Here is a 25,192-nt window from a genome sequence, read left to right on the forward strand (position 1 = left end):
AATAAGTTTTGAGGGAACCAGCACAACCCTTTAGGGGTGGCTTATCTCATTATATATAATGGATGTGTTACAATACGTACAATATACGTACATAAGTACAGAAGCTATACATAGTCTAACACTGTGGGAGCTGGTTGTTTTTTCCTTTCTCTTAGTCACGTTTCTTCAGCAAGCATCAACGCAACAACAAACATATGAAACATTTACAAAGCAAGTATCAATAGATCTGATATCAATTTTAGATCTGATAACAATGGTCTATCCATGATTCACCGGTCTGCACTAGTGAACGAGCCACCGTTCCGCAGTTGGGTGCTAGTGCAACCCCGCGGGAACCTCTGGCACTGATAATTCAAGACAGATGACGCTGTCGCCACGGGCGCGTCCATCATCCGCGCCAAACCTGAAACAAAAATGCGTACTGCATTGAGTTACATGAGCTCATTAATTTTAGTTACTACTAGCCAGACATGCAGTACGTACCATGATCATCCATTCCGATTCCGATTACACATGGAGGCTATCATAGTCTCTTTTTTTCCCTCCTCTTTTGTACTAGTGCCAATTGCAACGACATTCCCACTTCCTTGGGCCAGATGGTACCACCACTGCGAGCGATGATGTCAGTGACACGAACAACAACTAGGTACTGTACCATGCACCACTACACACAGGTGTTGGCCGTGGTCACTAACACTCCGCCACCATTCATGTGGCAGAACCTTGCGACAAACTCAAATGACAAGGGCTAAACTGTAATCTTACAATGTGATTTTTTAAAATAATACCCTTTTAAATCCAGTTGAACTGGTATTTAACCATCAGTACCAAACTGTCAAATCTATATGTTGATGTATGAAACTGAACTTGCATGATAACTTTCTGTACCAAACTTTTATTTTGCTCTTTTTCATTCAATACTGAGGCTTATGAAGACTTCTGCATGACAAGTGAGACTCCTATAAGTATTTTGCTTCTATATAAGTGCTCTGGTACAAGAGTCAACTTGGTATCCCATATTTCACAAAAATGGAAACTTGTCATCCCATAGAAATAACAACCCCCTTAGTTTTCCTATCCCAGGATCTCTTTTTCTCTGGCCACAAAATTTGCGATGTGACACACCTTTACTATCACTCCTCTGTTTCTTAAAAAAGGCATATAATTTTTTGAGGAAGTCAAACATGCATAGTTTGACAACATTTGTTGGAAAAATCATCAATAACCACAATATTAAATAAATATAATATGAAAACATATAATTATCATGTGTCTAATTATATTTATTTGGTATCATAGTTCTTGAAATTTATCCTATATACTTGGTCAAACATTGCACGGTTTGAATTCAAACCAAATTTATAAGCCCTCTTTCAGAAATAGAGGGAGTAACTATTAAGTCATAATTGATTTCTGTGCAATATTATTAACTGTACCTATTGTCTCCAGCGTGCTTCATGTTGTGCGCGACAACTTGTGTCCTATGTGGATTACTTGTTGTGGTGGCCGCGCTCGTTCCCTCTCCAATGGCTGCCTTCCCGCGTTCTAGCTTGGTCTTGGGCGAGCAGTTCCACTTTACCGTTGCTGCGTCGCTGGCGAGTCTTTTCCCGTGGCCGACCCCTATCAAGTCCCTGCATGGTCCTCAAGTTGTTGTATTTTCTTCCTCCATCCGTACCTTTTTAACTTTCCTTTAGTGCCTGCTATCAGCAGCTTCCGCGTTGCATCCCATTTTACTTTCTTTCAATGGTTGTATGCTGTCTCCTGTTGTAATCCTGGCTAGTGAATGGCTTTGCTAATTCAATGTCAGGATCAAGCCTTTTGTCGGGATCAGCCCGAACCTTTTCTTTAAAAATAATGCATACCGCAACTTTTATAAAATGTAGCTAACTAATGTACAAAAGGAAATAAAAAGGTGGACCATAAATATTTAGCATTGTGCTCATGTTCTTGGTATGAAATAATAGTTATACAGCCAATAACTTAAAGTGTGTGTGGATTATACTGACATTGATTTATGGTTCTAGATTTTTCTATTTATAATATTTGGAAAAATAATGGTAGTGTTTCGATTTTATAAAAATCATGTTCTAGCTATCATTTAGCTTTTTGCATAAAGTTATTATATTGTTGAAAATATCATGGAAAATATTAAGGGTATTGTGCACCAGGGGGAGGGCAGAATAGGAAGGAAGCAAAAGTTGGTGCCGGCTTTGTATTATACTAGATGAGTCCCCACGCATTGCTGCGTAACAGCTGTATATCTGTATGTGTAAAATCACCAATTTTATGGAATTGCAATCACATCGGCTATTTAAAGAATTAGTAGGAAATCCTATAAAATGAAGCAAATTTAGATAGTGGGTCTATGCTCCTCTCGTCGCAATTCTACATAGAGAAGACACGAAAAATAATTATGTATCTTTTTCCCTGTACCGCGTACGTGACTCACTCATAAAGAAAGGCTCGTGTTTTTTTTTTGCAACCAAGAAAAGCTGGTACTTGGTTTCCACGTGTAGAAAACAATCTTGCTAAATGACTTCCTTAAGTTTGATTACGTGTTCGCCTACAATGCTTCAGTCTCCCATTAAGCAAGTGGATAAAATATACGTAGATCAGAGCACATAAGTATGATTCTTGACACGTTGAAGGGATCTAATGCGCACGTACAGGACTACAGGGATGCAATGCAACATAAATGATGGAATTTAAAATACACTTACATGCATGCAACCGTCAGTTTCTGCATGCTTGCATGGATCTTAGTGTAGGGCTTTCAACGTCCACATCGGGTGGCTATTATAGACTGATCTAGTATATCGAACGGCTATATTTATTTTGATGATGTGGCTCAAGGAGAGAGTAGAGAATTCCTATTAGTGGAGGCTAGCTATTTAGATATAGTAGATTACCTAATAAAGAAATGGGAACAACTCTTTTTTTTTATAATGGCCAAATTAATATGTGGTGGAATGCGTTTGGGCAGTCGAGAGTACAGTTTAAACCCGATGCAGCCGGGTTTCCATGCTCTTCATATATAACTCATAAGGAAAGTTTCTCTATCATATCATGAGAAAGAAACGAGAAGGAAATAATCTAACTTTGCTCACTAGCAGAATGTGCCAACTTTCTCTGAAAGACAAAAACAACATGCCAATTAACCAAACATGTGCATTATACATATATTTTTTATTCACAAAAGTATTTATTTTTTAGCATAAGGTCCTCCCGAATAATTTAATGATTCATGCCTCGAGTAATCAGCCTCGTTGTTTTGTGAGCAAACGATCTGTCCAGAAGTGAAACATTGGAGCATCACCCGGTCATGCCGGCCTTTTTTCGGTATGCATGCTAGCCTATAAATCCACTGCAATATGAGAGACTTGCAACCACACCGCACGCATAGCCCTCATATATCGATATATCTCAAGCAATAGTAGGAACACACAAGATGAGCTCTGGGAAGACGTCGTGGCCAGAGTTGGTGGGCATGCCGGCGACACCAGCAGTGATGACCATCAACAGCCAGAGGCCTGACTTGACGACCGAGGTGCTCCAGATTGGGATAAGTCCAAGCCCACCTGGGTTCGACTCGACACGAGTCTGTGTGTACCTCGACCCACGAGACAAGCTTGGCCTTGTTGCAGCCGTCCCCGTCGTTGGCTAGATACATAGCAGAGTTTTTCTGAGGAGGCTACATGGCATGGTGATATTATCCCCTTAGAAACGGGGCGGTTGGCGATATAACCTGCGGGCGATCATATATGTAGCTGTTTGTGTCGTCTTTTGTGCTTATGGCTTGGTGAATGGTTTCATATATTAAGCGTATGGTCCAGTATACAATTTATTTAGGAAACAGCATGTTCTCAATACAATTGTTGATTGATAATGGTGTTTTATTGATATCTTTTCCTTTACCCCTTGTTAAAGGAAAATCATCATACGAAAGCATTTCCTCAATAAAAATAACAATGTTTTGGATCTATGAAAATCCTATGGAACACACGTACAGTATAGAGCACCTTCCTGGTGCTATGGAGCGCTGGCCATCTGATTCGGAGTGTTGCTGCGTGTACTGGTTGTAATATATTTCAGTGAGAATTGGTTGAATAAAATGTTGATATTGTCTTAATAAAACGAGAACTTGAAGTAAAAACAGATGTGATTTATTTATATGTTTATTAAGTTAGTCATTTTTTCAAGCACGTTAAGACAAGCATTTTCCTGCATATTTGCATGTTGAGGTGTCATGTGTGAAGTTGAGAAAAACAAATTAGTAAGGATCTACCATTTAGTCATATAGAATGTGGTCGAAGTGCCAATTGCAACAAAATTTATGCCCAATTGTGGTCAACCCGACCTACATCCCATAACAACTCAGCTTCCTGTTCATTTCACTTAAATAAAAGGAATCGGGAGGGAGAGTGGCGATGGGTGCATGGGACAAGGGGGTGAAGAGTGTGGTGGTGGGGGGGGGGGGGGGGGGCATCATGGAGCTGTCAACCCAACCAGGGCCGCGAGATATTGGTGGCAGCGGGCCAAGGATGCAAAGACCTTGCTCAAACGTGCAATCCCCGCTGCCATGTCACCGATGCCGGCAGGAACTGAAGCCTAAGGGGAACTGAGAAAAACAAAAGGAGCAGGTTGTCAGTCCTCCGACCGAGGACAATACCGGCAAACAGAAGAGATAAGGAGGTCCAAGGTGGAACCATGGAGGTGACCTGGGTGGTGGTTGGAACTGGAAAAAGAATGGATATCCAATATTTAGCAAGAGAAGAACCAGTTCTACCCGTCGGCACAAACAAGGCAATAGCTTTTCTTATTTTAAACTAAAGCAAAATTTTTGAAGTTGTCCTTTACAAAATAAATAAATAAATTTATTTTTGAAAGTTTTTAAGCGGCATGGGCCCTCAGAAGATTTTAATGAATAAATTAAGGAATACTGATGAGCTTGGGCAGTGATTAAGCAAACCAGAACTAGAAGATCGATTTGCTGGTCACGTCCCATCAAGTGACCTAGCAAGGCCTGGTTGAATGTGTCAACCATTTTATTATTTTTCCTTCTCTTAAAGTTTGGATAGCATGGGATGCTCCGTCCGTTTTGTCAGCAAATGATAAATCCATCGAGAAACATTGTTTTCAACAAATCGGATGGAGTTCATGCATCTACTTTATAAATTCTTGACTTATCTGGCTCCACTATATAAATTATTTCCATAGTTATAGGCTTCTGTGCATCTGGTTTGACTCTCTTACGCTCTTCAACACATAAACATCGACATCTTTTGAAGTAGAATCACATGGCGGTGATGAACTCAAAGAAGACATCATGGCCGGAGTTGTTGGCCATGCCATTGTCCGACGCAGTGATGACGATCCAAAGTGAGAGGCCCGACGTCACGGTGGAGGCGATCTCAGAGGGCGCCAAAAAGATCCCGCCGGGGTTCCGCTCAAAGCGCGCATGCGTCTTCTTCGACCCGCAAGACGAGCTCAAACGAGTGGTTAGCGTCCCTAGAATTGGCTAGCCGCCTGGCGGTACTCGATCATCATGAAGCCAATTGTATCATTTTCTTATGATTATTTACTTTTGAATAAGCAGCCAGGAGGTCCAATATGCACTTCTTGTGATCTGCCTCTAACAGAAACATATTACTAGAACTGATTCAATTGTGCGGAAGCAAGAGCCATCACATCTCAAAATTATGATTATCCTTGTTTGGTGCCACATTTAGGGGAATTAAATTTCAGTTAAGTATTGATCGATTTGTCCAGGAAAATAGGTTTCAACTCTAATTTATAGACAAATTAAGGCGGACAGCCGAAGCAGATAGAGGGTGCTAAGGAGCACATCTAGCAAAGGCTACGAACATACAAGCGCACAAAGATAAAAATGAAATGTTGCTTGACAATGCAAAAGCCTTCGCCTGCCCTAGTATTCGTTAACCAAGGCTAAAGCAAATGGAATCTCAACATGCAATAGACAACAAACACATGAGGAACAAGCCTTGATCTATTTTGAGAAGGGTGAACCTCGCTGTGGATACATTCGGCTGTCACCGAAGAGGGCCAACTACTTTCGTCGTGTTGGCATGATGGATGCTGGTCAGCTGGAAGACAACAAGTACACTAGAAAGAATGGCAACTGGAAACTAAGCCATTGAGGAAGTATAGACTCGACCACTGTCGCAAGCCACCCTAGGACTTGGGCACAACTGCCACTGCCCACGATCCACAACGACGATGACCCACTTAGAAGTACGCAGGCTCGCCAACAACGCCTCCAAGATGGGTACGATGCCACCGACTGGTGTAGAAGATCGGACCATGGATTTTCACCACTAGCCAAATGTGGAGGGGCATAACCCAAGGTAACTATCTCCAAGGAGGAGAACGACGCTCATGAACTTCGCAATCAGCAGCGTCGGGACCGTCGAGCATGACTTTCACATGGACACAGACCAACAGGGGTCTACCAGCTCTAACACATCGGATGGTCCACCAGGTCCAACACATCAGACCAGAGTATCATGACAACGCTTCCTGCACCATGAATGCCTCCCACGACTACCACCTCGTCGCCCTCACGGCTGAAACTGCAAACCAGCACTGAGTCTTGGCCGCTACTCCGTCCACCATCTGGAGATGTCATTCCAGACCCAAAGAATCAACCTTACCTACCCACCAGCAGGATTTTTTCCGCAAGGCCACAACCTTAGCTCTAATCTTCCGCAAATAGCACACAGGAAAATCCTGAAATAAGCTGAAAGAAGTAGCAATGTTGATCTATTAGAAAGCTATTGGTATCACCTGTTACTAAGCTTAGGTGTGTACGTATGTACGTGCACATAGAACTCAAAAATTTGAAATGCTGACCAGATAAGACATGATGTAGTGGAGCATGAATGTTTTGCTTGGCAACACTAACCATTGCTGGAGGCAGCAGCCTTACATACGAATATGTAGGATAAGAATAAGATTGTTGGAGGACGGCGCACACGATGCATGCCTATTGTATTGTAGGACACTGACAAACAAGTGCAATGTATGACTATTATATTTTCACTTGTTGTCAATATGCGTTAGTCATGCTTGTTGTCATGCTCACCAAGGACGGCATGCGCGATGCACACTTGTTTTCATGCCATGCTTCACTCCATTAATGTAGCCCCAAGATCATCTATAAATACCATCCCAGATAATACGGCTTAAACACTATGCAACATATATACATCTACAATTGGAGCTGATCACCACGAGGGCAGGGCGATGGGAAGAGCCGAGCCCGTAGGTGCTGGTGGGGGTGGTGACGGGACTGGGAAGACGTCCTGGCCGGAGGTGGTGGGTTGGTCGGTGCAGAGAGCGGCAACACATATCAACGGCGATAGGCCGGACGTCTCGGTCACCCTGATCTATTCTACTCCCCCGTGGCCGCCTGGCCACAACCCCTGGCGCGTGGTCGTCATATCCAACGAAGCTGGAGTCGTTGTGAAGACCCCCGTCATCGGCTAGGGCTACCACAACCTCAACGGGCAGGGCAGCTTATTAGCTCCATGCAGAGCGTAGTTATGCCCACCTGGTATCATACTATGAATGTGCTAAGTTGCTGCATCGGCAGCACTATAAATAATGTGTAACCCTTGGTACTGAATAAAGAAAATAAAGCACGTACTTATAGGTAATCTTTAGGGTTTTTCTTTTCATCTTTCTCACGTCGGCGGTGATGGCTTTTTTAGTCTTGATTTGTGTATCTACATATTTAGTTTGCTTTCGTTATGTATGCAGCATAGGATAGAGAGTAGCTAGTCCGGGGAAGCATCAACCAAGACGTGCAGAGAAGGTGAGATGCTAGACTGCCGTGCGTTACAGCGAGTATGGTGAGATGCCGATGGTGGTGTGAAGCCGTGGTGCCGTGCGATGCGATAAGCAAGGTGAGATGTCAGAGGTGGCATTCGGAAGCAACTTGATCGCGGGATGCCGAGTACCGCGAGAAGCGGCGCAGACGTCTGAGACTGCAGATGAAGTCTTGAAGCCGTCGTTCTGTATGAGTGCTAACCGGTTAGTTAGTTAGCTGCATGTGAGTTGTTAGCTACCTTAATGCATGAGTTATTACTGCGCATGGTCAGGTGGTGTGGCCGTTGAGAAGTGACGGACGTGGTGCACTTAGCCAGTAAAGTACTGGCCGGCTGTGATGGCCGGGTCATGTGTGCGTACATGTGTTAGTGGCTTAGTGTGTCTAGACGTGGTGGCTGGCTTGTGCCTGCGTGAGTCTATGTAAGAGATGTAACGTGTATTGTTGATGACAAGAGAATATAGGAGAAAAGGTCTGCTGTGTGAGGCAGCCGGCACCAAAAAATGCTCTAGTTTTCTTCTGTCCACTGTTCCTGTGTGAGCTTTGATAGATAGTTAGAGGAGGAAGAAGGGAGCAGCGCCAACATTTATAAGACCCCAAAGGCTAACTATGTTACATAATAGTGTGGCAAGAATTGGTTTTCTGGAAAGTGAAGCGTTATAAATTTGATCATGCTCAATGAGAAAACTATCTATATCTCCAATACAGAACATACCACATATGAAAATATAATTCACGATGAATTTTCTGGTATTTATTTGGTATCTGAGATGTTGATCAGTATTTCTATAAAAAGGTATGACACTACTGGGAAAATGCATATAGGTAGGCTCAAATTAGTGACGGGTATAGTGAAACACCCGCCACTGCTATTTTAGAAAAGAAGCAACGGATGGCAGAAATAATGGCCTGCCACTGATCTTTCCACAGTAGTGGCCGGCAAAATATATGACACCTAACCCATAAACTCTTCCCAATTTGCTCATGGGGTGAAAGCTAGCAGTGGCGGGCATGTCTCGAAATAGTGGCGGGCGACCAATATGCCCGCCCTAACAATACTACCAACCTGCACCAAAAATTTCCATAATTCCAAAAGTTTGCATTGGCGGGTGGTCCACACGTATCAAAAGTTTGTTGTGGCGGGAGTTTTATGGCGCCCCTCACTGCGGACACCTAGACGCATAAATTGACCAGTTTTCGCCCACACTTACTCAAAAGGGCAAATCCCACGTCCTGTCGTCGCCATGTATCGCCCTCGCCTCGTCCCACCATCGTTCCGTCTGCACGATCTAGTTACGTCCCTCCCTCGCCTTGTCCCCCCGTCGATCTAGGGTTAGGACGCCGCCGCCACCACTAGGGTTAGGCCGCCGCGGGACTGAAGCAGGTTGGGTGCTCCGAGGAGCATGGCGACGCGCGCGTTGTGCCTGCACGCATGCATCTTGCCATCTTCTTTTCTCTTGAACTTCTGACTCTACCATCTCCTGCACTCATGCATGGATGCCTATTTAATGGATTATATGGATCGATCCAGCGTATACGGTAGTATCAGCTAGTTAAGAAAACAAATTAATTATTGAGTTGCAAGTTTGCAACTTGACTGCACTAATCAGTGTTTTATGTGACTTCCAATCCAACCCAGTGACAATTAAGTTGACTAATGATATAATACTCCTCATATGAGCATGACAACGTGCCCATTCCTACCTACTGATCGAGCCAATTAACCAATGATTCAATTAGTAATATGGATCAGAGGGAATACAACAGATGAATCCAGCTTACAGATGGAAAAAGGAAAAAAACTACAATTTGTACATCCTTGGGCTTATCGATGCAGCTTACTCTCCCGCCTCCGTCAGGAGGCAATGTGATCACACGCATACTTTACTACCTCGATAACGTCCAAGCAGTTGCCCTCAAGAGTTTTTGTGTTTCTTTATTCCAAATGTGCCTTCAGGCTTGCCAAATAGCTGGCAACAATCAAGCTCCCTCTTCTCTCTGATTTTGGCATTAGGCTGCTTTTGACTAGGTAATGGCGAAGAAGAAATTTCATAATTGAATTGTATGGACTGTACCACTTATTCAGTGGACATTTATTTGAAAAAACATCAAGTATAGAAACAACACACAAGTGGCTAGCTACATATATGATCGCCACTTTGCATTATCGCCAACTGGCCTGTCTCAAGAAACACTGAGCTAGCCAACGACGGGGACGGATGCAACACGGCCAAGCTTCTCTCGTGGGTCGAGGAAGACGCAGACATGTGTCGAGTCGAACCCCGGTGGGCTTGGGCTGGTCCGAATCGGGAGCACCTCCGTCGTCAAGTCGGGCCTTTGGCTGTTAATCGTCATCACTGCCGGTGTCGCCGGCTCGCCCACCAACTCCGGCCAGGATGTCTTCGGAGAGCTCATCTGTGTGTTACTACTTCAGAAATATGTGCGAGGGCTCTCGGGTGTGGTGTAGCTGCAAAGGTCTCTGATATCGCAAGTATTTATAGGCTAGGTGTCAAACTTTATTTAGCATTCCCGCAACAATAAAAAAAATCTTAATTTAGCATGCATACAAAGCCGGCCGGCATGACCCGGTGATGCTTCGATGTTATCACTGCATTTCTGGATAGATCGTTTGCTCACAAAATAGCCGGGCTGTTTAGTAGAGGCATGAATTACTATGTTATTCGGGAGAACCTTATGCCGAAAACTAGATCATTTTGTGAATAAAAAAAGATGGCTAAGGCACATTAGGGGTATATCCTCTAGTATAATACAAAGTCACACAAACTCATTTTTCCTTCCTATTCTGCCCTTTCCAGTTCCCTATTGCACAATACCCTTTACCTTTTCCATGATATTTCTAAAAATAGATTAAATTTACGCAAAAAAGGTAAATGATAGCTAGAAACGATTTTTCTCAAACAGAGCATGACCTATATTTTCCTGATATTATACAGAGCAAAATCTAAAACAATCCGCCAATGCCGGAAATATACACACAAACTTTAAGATGTTGGATGCATAGCTCACTACTGGAAATATCGCTGTTACAGAGCTCTTTTGTCTTTGCCGAGTACGAGAACACGGGATCACGGCAAAAGGCATCTAAGCCGAGTACGCGTCTCAGCACACACTAGGGGCCACGGCATATGGGAGAATTTACCGAGCCCCTCAAGGTGACGCTCGGCTTAGACGAAGGAACTCGGCTTATAGAGAGTATGCCGAGATCGCGGATGTGGCACCCGGTAAAGACGAGCCACGTGGCAAGGCCATCTACAGTTGACGGCTTCGTGACGTCCAGTCTGCATTTGCTGAGACTCTAAAACCACGTACTCGGCAAACTATGTACTGTATTATTTCATAGCAAGACATGAGCATGATGCTAAATATTTGTTGTCCACCTTTTAATTTCATTTCTTACAGTCTATTAACTTATTTTTTAAGAATTGCAGTATGTATTATTTCCTACTATTTACCTCACAAAATAAAACTAATGAGCATCTTGAACTAAAGGAATAACAGCCCGAAGCCGAGTACCCAGCATACTCGCCTAATGCCAAAAAAGGCTTGGCATGGAGACGTTAAGACCATCGAGGATGGCCACGTGACATCCACAATGCCGAGGCTCGTCTCTAAGCCGAGCACTTGATATAAGCAGGACGCATTTTTAGCTGTGCCCGGCTTTGTCCATGATATACCGAGGGTCTGACTTTTGCCGTGTGCTCTTTATAGTATACTCGGCATAGAGGTGTATAAGGTGAGTACCCAACAAATATCACTCGGTGTACGCTGAAACACTCGGCTTGATATGTTCTTCCCTTAGTATTGCTAGCTTACAATGAACTAGCATTATTGCCCAGAGATCAACACTTCATAAGTTAACTAGAGCATATCCAATATACCATATCACTTAATAGTTATTCCCTCTTTCTGTAAAGAAGGATTATAATTTTCGTTTCAAGTAAAAAGGTGCAAAGTTTGACCAAGTTTATAGGACAAAATTTCAAGAACCATAATACAAAATAAATATAATTAGACAGGCGATAACTATAAATTTTTATATCATATAAAATAAATTTTAGTTGGTTTTCCAGCAAACATAATCAAACTATGCACCGTTTGACTTCCTCCAAAATTTATAGCCAGAGGGAGTAATAGTAAATGTGTTTGACATCGAAAATTTTGGTGGCCTGAGACAAGGAGATCCAGGGAGAGGAAAAAGAAGGGGTCTTTATTTCTTCTGGATAGCACGTTTCTTTTTCTGTGAAATATGGGATAGCAATTTGGCCCTTCTACCAGATCACTGGTATAGAAACAAATACCTATAGGGGGTCTAACTAGCAACACAAAAGTATGCACTTCATATGTCTCAATATAAGAAAACATATTTGATTTCAGATTTAGTGATACTAGTATGTGGTTGCCTATGTTTTTTCGGATATGTTGATACTTTTTTGTAAATTTTGTTGGAAAAGAATTACGACTAAGAACAAAGTAAAATGCACCAGTTTTTACAGTATATATGGCTAGGTGTGACACAGAAACAACGTACTGATGCAAAATGAGAGATTCCTTATTCAGCCCTACATGAAAATATGCTTCCCTATTTGTTCATGGAAAACCTATTTGGCACTCAGTCTTAATTTTGCTACTAAGTGGACATTTGCGTCAATTTTGGCTACTAACCATGTTACGTGAGACCAGACAGTTTTTCCGTTGGTATGTATGTTATTAAATTTCATAAGAGTATAGAGGAGAATGTATAATACAGTAAGGGAGGGAGGGAGAGGGCACTGTACACCCTTGCCAAGTGAAAAACATTTTTATCTTTGACCAAATAGGGAATTCTCTTATGTAAAAATCATAAGTGAAATGGTATAGTTTTGTAAAATTCCGACCAGATCATATAAAATAAGCAAAGAGGTAATAGATATATATTAGAAAAGCATCATTCTAGTAATCATTGTTCTTTACAGATCACAGTTTATTCAATCCATAACATGCTATTGCAATGCCTATGAGCATAAAAATCATTCTACAAATAACTCCACGACTCTTGCTGGCACCGGGGCCAGATAATCGAATTAACCAACTGCAGGGACGGCTGCGATGAGGCCAGTTTGCTCATCGAAGAAGACAGCAACGCGCTCAGCGTGAAACCCCGGTGGGCTCACGGTGGTGCCAACCTGCAGCAGCACGATCTGGAGGTCAGGCCTGTCGTGGTTGATGATCACTAACCCTGGATTGGTCTGTGTGCCCACCAGCTCGGGCCAGGATGTCTTGCCGGAGCTCATCGTGTTACTACTGCTGCTACAAGATGAGATGAACACTCCTTGATTTGGTTGGTGCATAGACCTCTCGTTCTGGAGCATATTTATAGGGCTGTTATGTGGTAGGCTTTATTACCATATAAAATACAGTGGCCCGTGATAGGCCTCGATTTTATCACCATCTTTGTTCAGTTTGCCGATTGTTCCCATGGCTCCAAAATATCTGCACGAGCATACTATACAGACTTTTAAGAAAAAATAATACCTGGTTGACTTGTTCAATCAGGCTTAGCTTGTCCCATTACATGCAAATCTGGGACGGACCGTTACAGGCCGTAGATATAGACATGTTATCACTCCGGTGTTCGTATCCACCAATGGATTTGTATTATGCAAAATATTGTAGTCACTAGTTAGGTGTACTCCTTGGAGATGTTATCCTCGAACGCATCTAGAAGGGGCGAGCATATATAGTCCAAGTTAATACTATAGTATATTTTCGAACAGAGATTGCATAAAACTTTGATGCCTATATCCACTCAATGTTCAAACAACAGTCCCCGGGAAGAAAAATGTTCATACAAGAGAACTGCAACATTAGAGATTATTCATCTCTCCACATGTAAACATGTAATATTTCATCACGAGTTGGTTGTGTCGCCTCCCCATCTCTCTCTTTCTCTCGCTCTAACACACACACACACACACACACACACACACACACACACACACACACACACACACATGTGCACGCGCACACAACAAAAAATGTCATCTCCACTGTACATCATGTACTATACCCAAACGAAATGCATATGCTAATTAATGACTGATCGCTCTATGCACTTAAGGATTCTCACGAGAAACGCTTAACAACGAATGTGATGTTTACGCATGTCAAAGAGGCATACTGTCATGCCCGCCTGATTGAGCTACGTGCAAAAACTACCGGCCAAACTTGCGAGCTGAACTAAATAAAAGAAAATCCACGGGCGCGATGCTTGGGCGGGTGAGTATGATATGTCCATTCAAACAAGGGGCAATGCCCTGTTGGCATTGGGTGCACTTTTTGCTACGTGTTGCTTCGATTTTGGCTCATATTTCTTATATACTCCACTTGTAAGTCGTCGATCCATAGCAAAGAAGCCACTTGACAATGCCACCAGAGAGAAGACCAAAATGGTTGCTGGATTTCAGGGCGTCCAATGTCTGCTAAGCATACATTCCACATATTCATCGACCCGTACGTACCCTCCGTTGATTCAAGCATACGCATGAACAAGACTATGTAGTAGCACGTCAATATATATGTATATGCATGCATCGATCAACAAAAAGTCTGTGACGTGCAAGTGAAAAAGTAGAAGCAGTGACAGGGTCAACCGTTGCCTAGCTAATTAAGTAGCTAGCTCAAGCCAAGCTGCATGCTATTGTACTTACTTAACTCGGTAGTTACAGTTCATCACCAATCAGCTAGAGATCGAAACCATGGGGAAGCCGCAGCCGAGATCGGCCATGGCGAAACCATGGGCCATCCTCTCCCGGTTCCTCCTCTTCTCCGTAGCTTTCATGCTCGGTATGGCGTCCACCTTCCTCCTGGAATCAATCTCCACCACTGGTACCGTGATCTGGCTTGCCTCCACCGACCACTCAGCGGCACCTACTTCTGCACCTCTGGGGCTGCGGGCACTGGGTGGCAGCGGTGGTGGCGACGAAAGCGGGCGCTTGGTGATGCTGCACAACATGACGGACGAGGAGCTGCTGCTGCAGGCGGTTCATGGCTCCGAGGATCAGCTCTCTGGTGCTCCCCGCGCCTAAGGTGGTGTTCATGTTCCTCGTGCGTGGTGAGCTGCCACTGGCACCGCTGTGGGAGAGGTTCTTCCATGGGCACACTGCACTGTTCTCGGTGTACGTGCACCCTGACCCGACATACCTGGGCTCGCCGGAGAAGGGGTCGGTCTTCTACGGCCGCCGAGTGCCAAGCAAGGTGAGCTATCTGGCTATGTACACCCATCTCCAAGCCACACTATCTTGCTACAACAGTTCCTGTCTGGTCCTGCCTTTCACCCGGTGACTACCTAGGCACATTGGTGTGAGGTACGTTGGCCTGGGTATTCCTGAAGCTGCAATCGTCCCTCGAGGTGTCTAGCACTGGTGGTGATGCTGCCTTGGTGCTCCGAGTCTCGGCGCGTCCCCATCTTCGGCTCGAGGCTAGACTGGCTGAGGCCTAATGTCGTTGTGTGTCTGTAGTTGAGGGCACCTCCTTACCTAGTTGTAGTCGCTTGGTGAGGACGTGTGTGTGCGCGCCTGTGCCCCTCCTTCCTGGAGGTTGTACCCTTGACGTCTTCCTGTTCAATGCAATGAAATACAAACTCTTTTGCGTTTTCTCGAATTTTTTTGCTCCCTAGCCTCTGTTCATTGTTTGTCCGGAAGTACCACATATGTCAATTTAGTAACTGTATCTCAAGGCTTACTGAAGTGAAGTTGTACTAGCTACCAGTTTGTATCTATATATCTACCCTTTATCGGAAAAAAAATCTATATATCTACTAGACCAAGTGGAATGTGTGTTACCATTGTGCTGACAGTTAACACATAACTTATGTTCTGATTGTCTCGGCCCAGCCGGCACAATCAGCCTCCATTCCCTTTTTCCACATCACGGCGCCACCCCTCCGCCGCTCCGCTCATGCGCCGCAGCATGGAGCCACCCGACAAAGACCGTCATGTATCTTGTCAATTGCGGGTATGACAAGATCCACGCAAACCAACCACAAATTAAACTTGTCAATTGGAATGGAGGCGAGAATGTTGAGCATTTGCAAGTGCCGACATCGGCATCGACTAGTAGAAACAAACAAGTGCACTTACATAGTGCTTTTTACGCTTTTTTCGAGGACTAGTAGTTGATTATTTGCATATTCTTACTTTTCCTCTCATTTTCATCAGCCGCGTACACTCACATAGCCAACCCAAAGCACAAGCTCCCTCTCTCTCCAAACCAGTCCCATCCTTGCAACCAAGCATGAGGCCTCAGGTGCTGCTTGTCGCGTTGGCCGTTCTCACAGCACTGCCCCTCAAGAGCCAAGGTAATGCCTATGCTTCTTTATTTTTTCATCCATTTCCCAGTCCCTCCTGGCATAGAGAGATAGTGTAGCAACTTATTGACCTTGTATGCTGCCTTTAGGGGCGAACATGTGGCCGTCGTGCGACAACTGCGACTCGTGCACCAAGTCCAACCCACCGGATTGCACGCGTTGGAATTACTTAAGCTCATGGTTTTTGGAGATGATTTAGCTAGTTTAAGAGCTACTATTTTCCAGCCCTTGTCACTAGACCACTATGCTTGCCTTTTCTGCCTTGACTCTCCAATTTCTTCTTGGGTAGTGGTGAACAAGGCTGCTTGAACATCATGTTTACCCTACAAGATGTTCACAAATTTCTCTGAAAATTATTGCGTGATTTTACTAGGAAAGTCATGCAAGCCGACAAGCATAATTAGATGCACAAATGGATGTGGAACCCAAGTTGGATTTTTCTAGGGGTGAAAGGCTATATTCATTTGAAATGTTTACAGGGATTCAAATAATATCCGGAATCGAATTAAAACAAGCATGACACCCAGGAGCTAGTGTAGACAAAGCTTTAACAAGCAAATGCGCCGCTACATTGTGGCATCCCTTTACATGTTTTCTTTTTTGCGAGGGATTTTCATTTTCGAAAGCTACCTATGCGAAACAATGTCGGCCACATTCAATCTCCCAAAGGATAGAAGCATAAACACAAGGCGAAGGTCTCTTGATGTATGAAATAACATCCGTACTATCAGATAACACATGAATAGCAGCAAGGTTCAGGTCAAGGGTCGACGAGATAGGTAGCCTTGAAACACATAGGTGGACGCACGGCCACGGTGAGTGTTCAATAGGTGAACCCAAGGCAATATACATAGGCTTCCCATCGAGTGGGCTATGTTGTGCTTATGAGTGAGTGTGGCTTCCAATTGGTGGGCTTGATGGAAGTGTGAGAGGCCTGCGATGATAGTAAACCCATCATCAGCACCCGTTGCGCCAACACCCGCATCGTTCAACACTTGGTGGAGGCCGAATGAGTTCACATGGTTTTGCACTTGCTACCCAGATTGACAATCTAGTTACAAGTTGACAAGTGGGTACATAACAGATAAAAGGCACAAATCGTCCACGTATCAGCAGCACATGATCTTGATCCAGAACTAAAAGTTAACCAACATCCAAAGTAACACACAGTAGGTATATGTGAAGTGCAAGGTTCTAATGTACGTAGGTTGCTAATGATAAACATGATCCTAAACTTCCCCATCCCAGAGCTCCTCGTGGGTCTTGTAGACGCTTTGTGGATTAACGGTGAAGTCACCTCTGAACTGCCTTACCTGAAGGCCACAAAGTAAGGTAATCAGATGCACTCACACTGCACTATGAAAAGTTTAATAATAACATAACAAGATGCATTGATTTGAAACAAAAAACAAGAAAAATGAAAAAGGAATCCTTTGAGCTTTTTCTAAAAGAATGAAAATGAAAAGCACAATTGGTATCTCAAGGAGTCAAGAGGATTTTCTTTTACCATGCTCGAACAAGGTACAAAAAGACCACTGTAGAGACTTGATTATTCAAAATTACCATATAGCAACAAAGAATATATAGAATGCAGAATCTTTACACATGGATTTGTTTTTGAGTTGTCAGATACTATGTATTTTCACATAGTATTATCAAGTCATCTCATCTTATAAAGATGCCTATCATATATAGTAGAAAATATCATTGCAATTTTGTACTCATTTAAGTATGGTGGTATAAAGAATAGCAACAAGCCTGCTTAATCTTGGTAAATATCGCAAGCAAGTCATCTGGAATAGACCAATCATAAACATCAAGATTTTGCTTTATCCTTTCCTCATTCAGGCTCTTTGGTAGTACAGTATGAGCCATCTGAATGTTCCAGCACAGGGCCACCTGTGCAGGAGTTTTCCCAAGTTTATTCGCTATTAAGGTGATGACCGGTTCTTGAAGGACATTACTGTTCATCCAAGGCGTACCAGGTGAACCTAGTGATGAGTATGCCTGCAAAATACACACACATAGTCAGGTATAATAAGAACATATATATGTTAAACATAAGAAAGCCAGCTGCCTCCAAGTGCACTGCGAACTTATAGAAAGATGAATACCGGTTGACTGACAAAAGGTGTGGAGCTTACTTTGCTGCCAACCCGGATGACACTCCACCTGATTAACAGCTGGACGTACACGAGCTACAACAAGCAAGTCACCCAATTTCTTTGTTGAGAAGTTACTCACACCTATTGCACGAGCTTTTCCAGCATCATATAACTTTTCCATTCCTCCCCAAGTCGCAGGGATGTCAGGTCGTACAAAGTTTTCAGGGTTGCTTGCGTTGGTGCCCTTCTTGAGCCTAAATGGCCAATGGATCTACAAAATTTCATACCATTAAAAAACTCAATTTCGAATTATACATGAAAACATGGGTGTGGATTTGTGAGTAACTTCTTAGTTGGATGTGGATTTGTGACTAGATCACAGAAACGAAGCCCGCGTGCATGTAAACAACACAATTACTAAGCGGTGGACTGGCCACATAATAGAGGATCGTGTTTCTACACATTAAACAATACAATTACTAAGTAGTGGACTGGCCGCTTAAGGCTCCCTGCAATGTGGAGTATCATCTACTACTATGATGCATATGATATTAGTGTATGATATTACTAATGCATAATCATAAGTTAGTATCTTAGGTTGCTTCATTTATCCTCATGCATGACACAATGTGGTATAAAATTTAATATGATACAGTATCATGATACCAAATTCTCAATTACCTTATTTAATTGTGCGCCACCTCCTAAAAGATGCCTAGTTTGCATGCATGATACCGCTTATAATACTCCCATTATAGACAGTGTACAGAAGCTGGCTGTCTGCCCGCTCGCAGCTGCTCTGCCCATGGCGCCACACACGCTCGTTGAATGTGCGCAGCCGCCCGAGCACCTCGTAGTACGTGAGCTCCTCCAACACGCAAAACTGCTCAATCCTGGCGACGACAGGGAAGAGGCGGTCCTACACCGTGTCCATGAGCGTCGTTCGCCGGCGCCACCGCCTCCCACAGCGTGTGGGCATCAAGGATCGCCTGCGCCTTGATCGCCCACACGGTGTAGTTCTCAGGCGAGAGCATCGGCATACTCATGGACACCGATCCGCCCGCGCCGCCGCCGCCATGTGGAACCAGCGCCATGGACTCAGACGAGCTCCTTCGCCGCGCTCCGTCACCTCGCTCTGATACCAAATGTTGGCGCCACAGCTTGCGGTATGCGACGGCGATCACCAGAGACACGCTCGGAGTGGAGGAGGAAACACAGAAGCTTTTCCGGCGCACGAACGCCCCCCCCCCCCCCCCGCACGTACGGGTTTCACTGTATTTCTCTTCGAGCTCGAACTCGACTGCCTCAGCGATTATACAGGGGTGGAGTGGGTTTTATGCCCGCGAGCTCCGACATGCCGGGCCACGCTCGAACGTGCCCACTTGCCACTCGCCACGTCCCGCAGCGCACTGGCTCGCGCGCTCCGATCGCGCCCATACGTGATCGCCGCGGCCACGCTGCGCGCCCGACGCGGTCCACTCCCCCTAAACCTCGCTAAGACCCATGCAGCCACGCGCACACACGCACACAAGCTTGCTTCGGCTCGAGCCCGACACGGCCACCGCGCGCACGCACGCGCTCGCCGTGCCCGAAGCCTAGCCGAGGCTTATTTGCCCTACATACCTCGCCGTCGAACGCAGCCCAGACTCGTCCATCCCATCGTATTTCGTGTTGCTCAGCGACTGGTACCACACGCGCCGGCGGCTCCGCATCGCTCCCCCGTGCGTCTTCACTCCAACATGCTTCGTGGCTGCGTGCTCGGGCTCCCGCCCCTTCAAATTCTGTTGGCCTTATGTGAGCGCAGCCACACCAAGCCGGCCTCGATGAGCTACGTCCTTATCTTGTCATGCTTCGCGTGCAAGTTCGTGAGGATGCAACTGTTGGCTGCAGTTCCTGCCATCCTGCTCCATTGGAGAGCTACCCTCTGCTCCAGATTTTGTGTTTCATTTTGAGGATTTTCTACGTAAATAAATAAAATGCAAGGGTAATTTGAAATTAAAAAAACAGTGCGCACAGATTGCCCATCGCCTCAGCCACTGACCGTGGGTCTCCGCCACATTGGCATGCAATGCATGCATGGGATATGGCCGGATACGATAGAAAGCACCGTGTACGGATGGACAAGATAGAAGATCAGAAACATATATTTTACAAGCTCATGCACTAAACTGATCATTGCGTGCAAGTTCTATAACTTCTGATGTATTTACCTCTTTCTTACTGTGCTTTTTTGGAGAGTAGGGGGTATTCTTTATGCCGTAATCTTACTTCACATGCAACAAATCTTACCCCACGTGGTTCTCATCGTGGTGTTAACAAGCACAAAACCAATTTGAGGACCGTAAGATTACCTCAATAACACTTTTTCCTTACGATGGATAGAGTCTGGTTCGTCTCAGTGCGTAGGTTGGCTGGGGTGAAGAATAAAAATTCTTCACCTAGGGTGACGAATAGTCAATCGCTATATATATACATGTCTGACTTGTTTCTCCATAGAGGACATAGCTGCCTACTTGGATATATTTGGCTTTTAAGGGCATCTCCAATGGAGAGGTGCTTAGAAAATAAATAAAAAAATAAAAAACCAAAGAAGTGGCGCCCATGTAGGAGTCTGCTCCTCCAACGCAGGAGCGGTTGTTTGAGCGCTAACAGAATTAATTTTCTACGTAAAGAATATCTATAGGGCCTGCCGCATGAGAAGAGAACGGACGAGGCGTCCGGCGCCTAGCTGGGCATCGATGCCAACCAAAAATTCGGGATTTGACCAAAACGACAAGGAATTAATCCCTGGCGCCTGGGCTAAGCGCCCCCATTGTAGATGCCCTAACTATATCTTTTGTGTGTTGCCTTTCTTGATATTGTTTTGATAAAGTTCAATTTCTTCCATCCCTGTGTTGTAGATACTTCTTCTCTTGCAACGAAAAGTACTGCTTCTGATTACAGTGAGGTGGCTTGATGGATCATCGGCCTCATGGCAAAATTAGAGACAGAGGAGGGAGGAGGCTTCTAGAAGCACAACTTCAAGAGCTCAGGGTATGTATGCCAGCATGCACTGGGTTGTTTTCTAAGTTCTTTTTGTCAAAACACATTTCATTTTGTTTTCAGAATGCTGGCCTGATGTACATTGATCAGATGTGGTATTCTTTCGCTGCGTAGGAGATCAAACCAAAGAAAGACAACACTCAGCGCAACATGCTCATGTTGATGATGCCGGTGCAGAGGAAGATTGTGAGGATGATCAGTGAGAGCAGGGACGTGCTTACCAGCAAGCACAGGAGCATCTGGTGAAGCTAGTAGATCCCTAGGGAGGAGTAGGCAGGCGTACATTGTCCAGTTCTTATGTAAAAAAATGTCACTCTACACAATATATTGTTCCGAACAACACACATGATATACTCGACTAATCATCATTTATAAATCAACAGGCCGGTATGAGATGTTAAAATTTGTTCCTATTTGTCTACCATTGTTCTATGTTTTAGAAGTGTTAATGTCATTGATTTCTTACTTACATGTATATACTGATTGCAGATTTGCTAGAATTTCACTTTGCAAAACCCATGATCCAATCCATGTTTTGTCCTTCCAAATATATAAATGCATGAACGGATTGAGATAGCTCCTGCAGATGCTTACTTGTTGTCAACATTAGATGGTGATTTGGTAAGTAACTATTTTAAAAAATATGGATCATATGAACATGGATAATATGAACTTGTATAAAATGACACAGTAGTCTTGCTTTTGCACCCAATCTCTCTCTAGCCTCTTATATGCATTGGCATGTTTGAGCAAACGGCCTAGGTTGAGTAGATCACAGGAGGTGGCCCTCGGCACCCTCATTAATCTAATTTTTTGTCCCAAAGCCTCAATCAATTTCTTCCCTAGAAAATAACATGGAAGATCAAACATTTGCATTTTGAAAAGATTCTTACAAACTGAATTTTATCGATCCCACATTCATGATAATTTGTCAATTTGTGTTTGGTTCCAGACGTATTTTTGAACAGGAAAGTCTTTCAACATGATAATAAGCATATGCATTCTTTTTTGAATATATTTTTGATATGCCTCTATTGTTAGAGGATTAAATTTAATTGGACGTATTCTAATTGTTTTGTTCAGAGGCTGTATTTCTTAAGATCCTGCCAGTCGTGAGGTCAATGACTCGATGTATGCATCTTTGCATTCATGGATCTAGGCCGAATTCTAATATAGACGTCAAGGGTAGAAGCACATGGATAATATGAACACAGATATAGATAATAAATGATTTATTTGTGTAAGCTACATATGTTACACAATAAATTGATCTTTAATCTATTTGCAGCTTCTTCATTTTCCCATGTGATTTGCTTTTTCTTCCACCCGAATAAACACTATAAAGTGGAAACCTATGTAAATAGGAGTATTAAACAAACATTTTGATAACAATTTGATTGCACTTGAGACGTGCATTGCACGTGCAAGCTTACTAGTTAACGGAAACGTTTTACTTTAAACTTGCAAAATTGCAGTACTCCCTAAAACTACTGCAAGCAAGAAGTACTGTTGGAGGGGACTACTCTAGGGCAAAAGTGAAAGAGAAGAGATAAGAGCAAAAGAAGATATTCTCTCGTGTACTGAAACTTACAGTACTGCAATTTACTCCAGGGATACTATAGTTCTTTGCCAATTCTCTGCTCTACTCCACTGCATGCACTGCAATACACTACTCCACTGCATGTTTAATCAGCTAACAGAAATGGGTACATAACAAGCAAATGTAAGAAAAGAAGAGAGCTTATACTGCCAGTACATCATCATGGCAGTTCACCAGAGATTTTCAAGTTAGAAATACTCCCAGGGGTAGATGAAGAGAGAATATCATGAAGGAACGGTTTAGTTTTAATTAATGGAAAAGTTTCATTTGCTTGTAATTAAAGGAACAATTTCAGTTAATTATAAATATTCAGAAGCATATTCAGAACACTTGCATGTTCATGTACTTACTGAAAATACTCCAAGCAAAATTACTGCAAGAGAAATACTTCAAGCAAAATTGACAAGTTAAATCTTGTTCAAAATTGGCATCAGAGTAAAGGAGAAGCTAAGTACCAACAACCATTAGAGTAAGTGCAAGCATCAGTCAGCGTATTGCTCAGTCATGATAACTAAATTAATGTCTTGCAAGGCAACTGCCAATCTGTCATACAGGAGTAACTAACAAGCCATATACTCGACGTGGAGTACAATTAAAGTTCTCATCCATAATAAACAGAATAAGGAATTCTACTCCCAGGATGTGGGTGATTCAAGGTGTCGTTTTGTTGCTGCAATGCAAAGAGATCAAACACTGGACACCGAGTGTGGCTGAATATATACTGAATATCTCTGTCAAAACAACATACACCTGAAATTATGGTCTAAGGTAGACAAACAAAGATCAGTGGACCTTATCTTACCCCATCAATCTCAGTGACACTCCATCGATTGATATAGCCAGGGCAAATCCATCTGCAACAAGCAGAGTTAGGATTGAGGACATCAATTTTAGTGGATCAAGCGAATCAGATTTGCTGCAAGGTTCATGAGCTCAAGCGAATCAGATTCAATGGCGCGTACAACCCAACAGATCCAGCAACCAGAACTACCATAGTTAAGCGCACCCTGAGCTACCATTGCATATCTGTCAACTAAATTTACACAGGCAACTGGGACTTCTGCCACCCCAAAAATTTCTGCAAATTTATGGCATAAATTCTGAATGCTGGGAATGTGGGAGTCAAAGAGCTGCTACTCCAAGCAATACTATCAGTAAAATTTTACTCCAAGCAAACTTCTACAGAACAGAGGAATACTCTTCTTGCTAAGCATATTGGTACAAGGACTGGCATCATTCATACTCCACTGTGCGACAGCTCGAAGCAAAGCTCGGCAGCGACTGCCGATAGAGAGGGACAAAGAGCGTAGCTAGCTCACATACCCGAAGCATTCGGTCTTCTTGCTGCTGCCGATGCGGGAGATGTTGGCGAAGTCGTCGTCGGTGAAGGCGCGGCGTCCTTGTGCGTCAGCAGGGCGGGGCCCTGCCACTACGCGAGAGAGGGGGTGAGCAGCGAGTAGGCGTTGTGGGCGCGGAGGTCAAGGTAGAGGCGGACCCGCGATGCCTCGGCGTCGAAAGCATTTTGGATGAGCTCCCGCAGCGCAATGATGTCCTTCGGGTAGTTGGCCAACACCTCACGGATGTGCCGCGTCATGTCCACCCGCTGCCCGAAGTCCTCCAGCAGCATCCCGCCCGGATCCATGTCGCCGGCGTCGGGGCACGCTGATCCAACGCCTCCGCCGCCCAAAAGCTCATCGCCGGCGCGTAAAAAGTCAAAACTTTTAACCTATGGATGATGGATTTCCTGCGGCGGGAGGAAACGGGGTGGCTCGGTGGTGGGGAGAAAGAAAGGAAGCAGGGTGGCCCTGTGACGGCGAGGAGAGGCCGGCGACGAGAGGGGAGGTGGGTGAGAGGCGAATGAGAGGGTGAGAGCGACTGGCTCGAGTGGGTTAGAGCGGCTGGGCTCGAGTGGGCGAGAGGAAGGACAATTTTAGAAAGTCAAAAGAAACATCATAGTGTGAGTCATGGTAGTATACGTAGTAAGGATGGCAATTTTACCCACGGGTACCGTACCCGTATGGGCAGGATATGGGCACATTTTTATACCCATGGGTAGTATCCATACCCTATCTATTAAGTCATGGGTAGGGTACGGGTATAATCTTGTACCCGCGGGTATACCCACATCTTGCCCGCTTGTGAACTAATGTTAAGTTGTCGTCAATTAATCATTAATTTTTCATGTGACTTTTCTACTCCTATTGACTTATGAGTCTGTTGTACTCATCTACCTG

General features: G+C 44.1%; 1 protein-coding gene and 1 pseudogene across 1 annotated transcript; both read right to left on the bottom strand.

Annotated features, from left to right (window-relative positions):
* Positions 1-17,221: 17,221 nt before the first annotated feature.
* LOC123084503 (NADPH-dependent aldo-keto reductase, chloroplastic-like) lies at positions 17,222-18,512 on the bottom strand. Its single transcript, XM_044506074.1, has 3 exons — positions 18,313-18,512; positions 17,970-18,219; positions 17,222-17,524 (listed from the first exon to the last, which is right to left on the bottom strand). Exons 1-3 carry the CDS (start codon positions 18,495-18,497, stop codon positions 17,441-17,443), a joined length of 519 nt encoding a protein of 172 aa, XP_044362009.1. The 5' UTR covers positions 18,498-18,512; the 3' UTR covers positions 17,222-17,440.
* Positions 18,513-23,644: 5,132 nt separating this feature from the next.
* Positions 23,645-24,600, bottom strand: LOC123075826 (sacsin-like; annotated as a pseudogene).
* Positions 24,601-25,192: the final 592 nt, after the last annotated feature.

This window comes from Triticum aestivum, chromosome 1B (assembly GCF_018294505.1).
Source record: "Triticum aestivum cultivar Chinese Spring chromosome 1B, IWGSC CS RefSeq v2.1, whole genome shotgun sequence".
NCBI classification, from domain to species: domain Eukaryota; kingdom Viridiplantae; phylum Streptophyta; class Magnoliopsida; order Poales; family Poaceae; genus Triticum; species Triticum aestivum.